Below are 6000 nucleotides of genomic sequence, written 5' to 3' on the forward strand. Positions count from 1 at the left end.
AGTCTATATAATATACAACTTTTTAAACGGAATTACTGAAATAAATCAACTTTTTGATGATATTCTAATTATATGACCAGCACCTGTATAAACCCTTTCCAGCAGTGACCGTATGAGTTTGAGATCCATCTTTTCATTCAAGCCAATTGAGGGACTCATAACTATTCTAAAAGGTGTAAACACTTACAGATCCTCAAGAAAGCAACACAAATAGGAGATGGGGTGTACAGTTTTGAATAGGGTGCTAGTGTGAAATAAAAAAAGAAAAAGTTGAAATATTTAGTTTAAATTTCCTCTGGAAGCTTAAATATTTCACAGACAAAATATAAATAAAACCGGTACAATTTACCCTGATCACTGAGAATGAGTCAAGGTTTGCTTGCAACTTTTGTATAGTTTTGTATGAGTCCCTCAAACGTCGACAGGTTTTATTTTAAACTTATGACACCAACTGTATTTTTACACAACTATTTGCTCTCTGGCGCCGCTCCAGTGGCGGATCTGCAGAAATGCAGTATTAATCGCGTCTAATGGGCGTGTACCGAGCGCAGATTCAGCACTAGAGACTGATGACCTGAGCAGGAGACGCTCTTTGTGGCTTGATGACAATAATCTGTCGAATATTTTGTGGGAAAAGCCGTGAACAGAAGCTGTGAGTGTTCCAGATGACAACCACCACCACTTATCAAGGCATGGATCCTACTGGGAGGAGCAGCTCCAGGTGCTGATATATGATGTCTATAGGAAGATAACAATGCTCAAGCGGTTTAGGTTGTAGCAAACAGCAAATTATTTTAAGCTTTATAATGGCTAATGTATCAGGACGTTTATGAGATGTAATATCACTGACAAAAGACAAAATTATTCTCCAGCTGAACGATATTGGTTTAAAAACGGATGGCGATGCTGATGAGAATGAGCACCATCTTCGATACAAATATTGCGATTTGGGGATAAAATGGTACCCCGTAGCTCAAAGGCAAAGTGTATTGAATTTTAAAAAGACCTTTAAGGCAGGATTTTGGTTTATACATGCCTGTTTTATTGTACTAACAAGTGCATCCCTCTAGCAGTGTCTGAATCTTGTTAGCCTCTCTAGACAGCTTTTTTGGAGAGACACCAGAGGCGCGTGTAGCATTTTTGAGACATGCGGTCGCTTTCCAATTCTTATAAATGCATATAATTCTCCAAAATTCTGTCTAGGTAGGCAACTCGCTAGGCTTTGTGACACGGCCTCTGACTGCATCTTCAAAAGGACAGACACACAATTAATGACATTGTTGAGTAATTAAAACATCGTATTTACTGCACTGTGTCAGTCGTTCGTGCATTTGAAAAGAGTCCCTCACCACGCTTTCTGAGTACGAGAATGCACTCTGAGTACGAGGAGCGCGCGCGCGCGGTTAAGGTTGGGTGCGGTTCAGCTGCTGTAGTAAAGAATTATATCATGCTCCCTGTTGTATCCGTCTTATCGTTTCATTAACTGAATGCACTAATGACGTTTATCACTAATCACGTTTTCAGTCGGACTGGTGGAGGGATTTTGAGTGAGATTTATTTCACCATGCTTGCTGTCAGACGACAATATCTGCTCAGCTAATTGGCATGAATAAGAACAGTATGAAAAATATTTTCATTTAGGCTACAGAATATAATTGAAGTAAGATCAAAATCAAATCAAATTCAATCAAATAATAAATGTACATGTGCAATTAGGAATATTTACATCTTACATCTGCACAAATTCCTACATTTTCATAAAACAAATATCTTTATAAAGCCACAAGGTTTCTTTTTTCTTTAAAGGCAAACTCAACTTAATCACTTAATTTTACTCAACATTCTAAGTTGTTTTATTCTGTTTAATGTGACCCTCATGGGTCAGTCATTTTGGATTGATGTTGCCCACAACACCTTTTTGCGATTTGTTGGGGTATGTAGGCTACAGTGTGTGACAAAACAAACACTTAAGAAATCAAAAATAAAAGCTGAACTGTAATCCACCAAAAAACACACAAAAAATGAACTTTTAAAATATAAGTAAACAATGCGCATAAAGACAAGCCAATTAGTGATCGCTGATAAAAGTTGCATTTATGACAACATATTTTTAATGTTTCTTTGTTTTCCATCCCAGAGTACTGCGTCCACCAGGTGGAGGTTCAAACATCTGCTTTGGCAACGATGAAGACAAATCTGTGAAAAAACACAAAATGGCATCTAGTATATTTGCTGAACCCGAGGACCCACATGCCCATCGGAGGAACAATCCACCAGGTGACGATTTTTCTTAATAATGATTCATGTCTCGTCTTTTACTTTTTAATAGTATTCTAGCCAGTGTTATTCCCTTGCATTTGAGATGACTAAACCTTAGAGAAAATGATTAAAAAAAATATTTAAATTATGGTTTGATGAGTGTGCACTGCTTTAAATGTGATTTTTTGTTTCAGACATAAGTTGCTGGTGGAAGCAACAATAACTTTATGTGACTCACTTTAGCATGTGTGATAATGAGCAACCAAATGCTGAATGTGTTTAAGTTCCACATTTAAGAACTTGCTAAGTCTTGCTAATTCTTAAAGGTGCTGTGTGTAATTGTTTTGACCGTACTAAAGCATAAAAATACAGATATTTCGGAAACATGCTAAGTTGCTAACATACAAGATACTTGTTTCTCCGAAAAACAATAAATCAGCCAGTTATTCTACTTTGAAATGTGTGCTCCATGTCGGAATGTCCGTTTTTGTTTTGGTCTTTGTGATCCCGCGCGTTGCCAATTTACCCAATAGTATTTCGGCATCCGGGTTGCCAGTTTGGCGGAAAACACAACATATTGCAGCCATAGAAGACCGCAAATGAACTGGGTCAGAGATCGCAGAATCTACCCGACCTAAAAAGCCTCAGCATCCATCTAAAAAGATCTATGTCCCAGAGGACATATATTTATATTAAAACGCGGATTAATCAACTCATCAACTTACAGTGTGAGGCTTGTCGCCTTCAATTGTCAATTGCGCTCATTCCTGTTGTGTGTCCCTCAATCTGGCAATCCGCGCGAGCGTCGAGTCTTGAGGAGGAGGGGGCGGGAGAAACAACTCCCTCCATTGTTTTGAATTTGGACTGCAGTACCCATTTCAACCGCTAGCTGTCAACATTACATATTGCACCTTAAAACACTTTACAAATGATAACTAATGTCACTTCTTTACAGAACATTATTTTGTTCTTAAATCTCTTAAAATGCTTAATATGCTCTTAAATATATTTTTATGCATAACAAAGAATAAAATACAACTTGTATGTCTGGGCTGCAAGTATTCTCTATTGTTTATGAGATCAATGCACAGATACTTTTACAGTTCTTATTTGTTTGAAAGGTGGGAAGCCTACAGGTGTGTTGTGTGGAGAGCCGTCTGCCCCGCTCAGAAGATGTACTGCTCAACCAGTCAAACAAAGTAGCACCACACTCGACAATGTACCTGTGGTAAGATATAGAGACAAGTTCAGTCATTAATGAGTGAAAACAAACTTGTGACCTTGGATCGAAGTTCAGACTGACTTCAAAGTGGTTGCATAATTCTCAATGTTTTTTTTGTTTTGTTTTGTTTTTTAATCTATTACTGAGAATATGCTTTATTTTTGCACAGAATGGTGATGAAGACTCAGTCGATGTTGGTAAGTGTTCTAACCATTCATATAACGTTGCATCATTGACACTTTTTTTTTAAATTAAATAAAATGACGTGAACCTATTATGAGCATGTTTTTAATGTTTCATTTAGAGATTTTTTTGGAAGGCATAGAGTAAAAAATGTCTTGGTACAATCATATCACAATGTCATAAAGCTTTTGTCCAGCAAATCAAAGTTCTGGCCTTAAAATATCCAATAATTGAAGTCTTCATGGCAAGGTTAGTTCAGGTTGCAAAATGTCACGTGGTGCATGTGGTGTGGTGCATGTTACATACATATAAATAACATCTTAACTATAATATTACATAATATAATTATTTTAAAATAATTAATAAGATTACAGGTCTGCATATGTATTCAAGGTTTAAAGACATTTTTTAGAAACCTTTTTTTGTTTACCACATTTTTAGAGTCATTAAATCTAAACTTGAAAATATATAAAGGTTTTTCAAAACTATATGAAACCAGTATAATTAGAAAGAATAATTTGGCTTATGTGTTTTAAGCTAGATTTGATAAAAATCATGAAAATATTGATTTGTCATTGACACATTTGTCTCACTCTCACTGTCTCACAAGGGTGAGAGTAACTGGAAATGTGGCAAAAAATATAATAGAAAAAAAGAAGAACATTCTCTTTCCATTTAGTTTTATTGAAATGTTATAAAATGATCTGATAATTAATTAGTATTTCTTTTCATTGTTATGTTCACAGATAGCACAGAAGAACCTAAAGCTGTTCAGGAGCAGCATGACACACCAGCTCCACCTTGCCTCTCTGCAACAGAGCAGCCTGCAGCTGGGCTTCCTTCTGGCCGTAGAAACCCACCAGGGGGCAAATCTTCTCTCGTCTTAGGCTAAAGAGTTGCTGCACTTAAGGATAAGATCTGGGCCTATGTGAAACGAGCATCTCAGAGTAAATGTGCTGTTCTGTATTCAGTGCTCATCCTCTGCATAACTGTATTCATAAGCCACAATGAACTGATTCAGATCAGGGCAATTTAGTCAGAGAGGATTGTCACAAATCTCTGAGCTGTGATTCATTCAAAGAATGTCTTTGAATGTGTCGAGTGTTGGTCTCTCAGTCTTGCGTCGACTAAAGACCCCTTAGGAAAAACAAATCCTGTGTATGCACTGCTACTCTCAGATACTACAAACCATAGGCCAAAATTTGCCATCAAAGTTCTCACCATTACCATTTAGGAGGTTAAACTTCATTCACATAAGCCTAAGAAATGTCTCCCTGATTCAGTGTTTGTCTCCCTTTTTATGTATTAAGTTTTTGTCAGCACTTTATGAACTGTGGTGCCCAATTTGTGGTACCTCAGACCTGCTGGTTAAAACACAAATTTTCACATCCATCACTGCGAATGAAAAAAAAAAAAAAAAAAAAGCTGAAACATTTGAAGTTGTAAAGAAAAAAAAAAATTAACACTGATATACTGATCGCTGAAGAGATGTTTACAAAGAACAACAAAAACGCAATGAGGTTTAACAGTTACATATTAAATCATTGCCTGTACATTCAGGTGGTGTGGTTAGAGTTGACAGAGCAACGACATGAGAGTGCAATGAAATACTGTGTTACCTTCTAGTCACTAAAGTGACTTTTCTGTGCCAGAAAAGGTGCATGTGAGCAAGCTATTATTTATTTGTGTTTGCTACAAAACATATGTACAAAAAATATGTACAAAAATACAAACAACAGCCACAGTGTAAAGCCATTTTATCTAATCATTCATCAAGTATTCCATATTCACCAAAAGATTGAAAGTTATTGCCTTGTTATTTTTGACGTATGCCAAAAAGGTGCTGTATTGTTCTTTGACTTCTTGGCGGAAGTGTGTAATAGAGTGTTCTTTTTTTTTTTTTTTTGTATGTACATGAGCTTTTCTCAAATAAAAAAAATAAAAAAATGTCTATGTCTGTGTTGTCCTGAGAATAGATACAACTATTGTTTTATAATAGTGTAATATAATAGGCTATATATAATATAATAGTGTATTATTACCTGTACTATGAACAGGTGTGTTTACATAACAGTTATAGCTAAGTGAAAGTGAAAGCAGCACATCGTCACGAACACAATTACTGATCTATAAATGACTGGATTGCTTATTGCGTTCTAAACCATAGACATATAAAATACAATATAATATATTTATTGTATGTCTATGCGCTCAACGTCTCTAGAGAATACCTATAATGCACAGTGAGAGTTACTCTCTCAAGTAAATATGGGCTATTAGTTAGCCTAAGTAATGTACTCCTCCCTAGTATTTAGTTTTAGCATGTCATAGACTAC

The 6000-nt window shown here is 36.0% G+C and overlaps 1 protein-coding gene across 1 annotated transcript; it reads left to right on the plus strand.

The window, feature by feature from the left end:
- The first annotated feature begins 545 nt into the window (after nt 1–545).
- jpt1a (Jupiter microtubule associated homolog 1a) lies at nt 546–5591 on the plus strand. The gene is made up of 5 exons (XM_079884163.1): nt 546–721; nt 2138–2277; nt 3381–3487; nt 3651–3678; nt 4411–5591. The coding sequence occupies exons 1-5, from the start codon at nt 666–668 to the stop codon at nt 4554–4556; spliced, it is 477 nt and encodes a 158-aa protein (XP_079740289.1). The 5' UTR covers nt 546–665; the 3' UTR covers nt 4557–5591.
- The last annotated feature ends 409 nt before the right edge of the window (nt 5592–6000 follow it).

Source organism: Squalius cephalus (assembly GCF_949319135.1).
Source record: "Squalius cephalus genome assembly, chromosome: 10".
Taxonomy (NCBI): Eukaryota; Metazoa; Chordata; class Actinopteri; order Cypriniformes; family Leuciscidae; genus Squalius; species Squalius cephalus.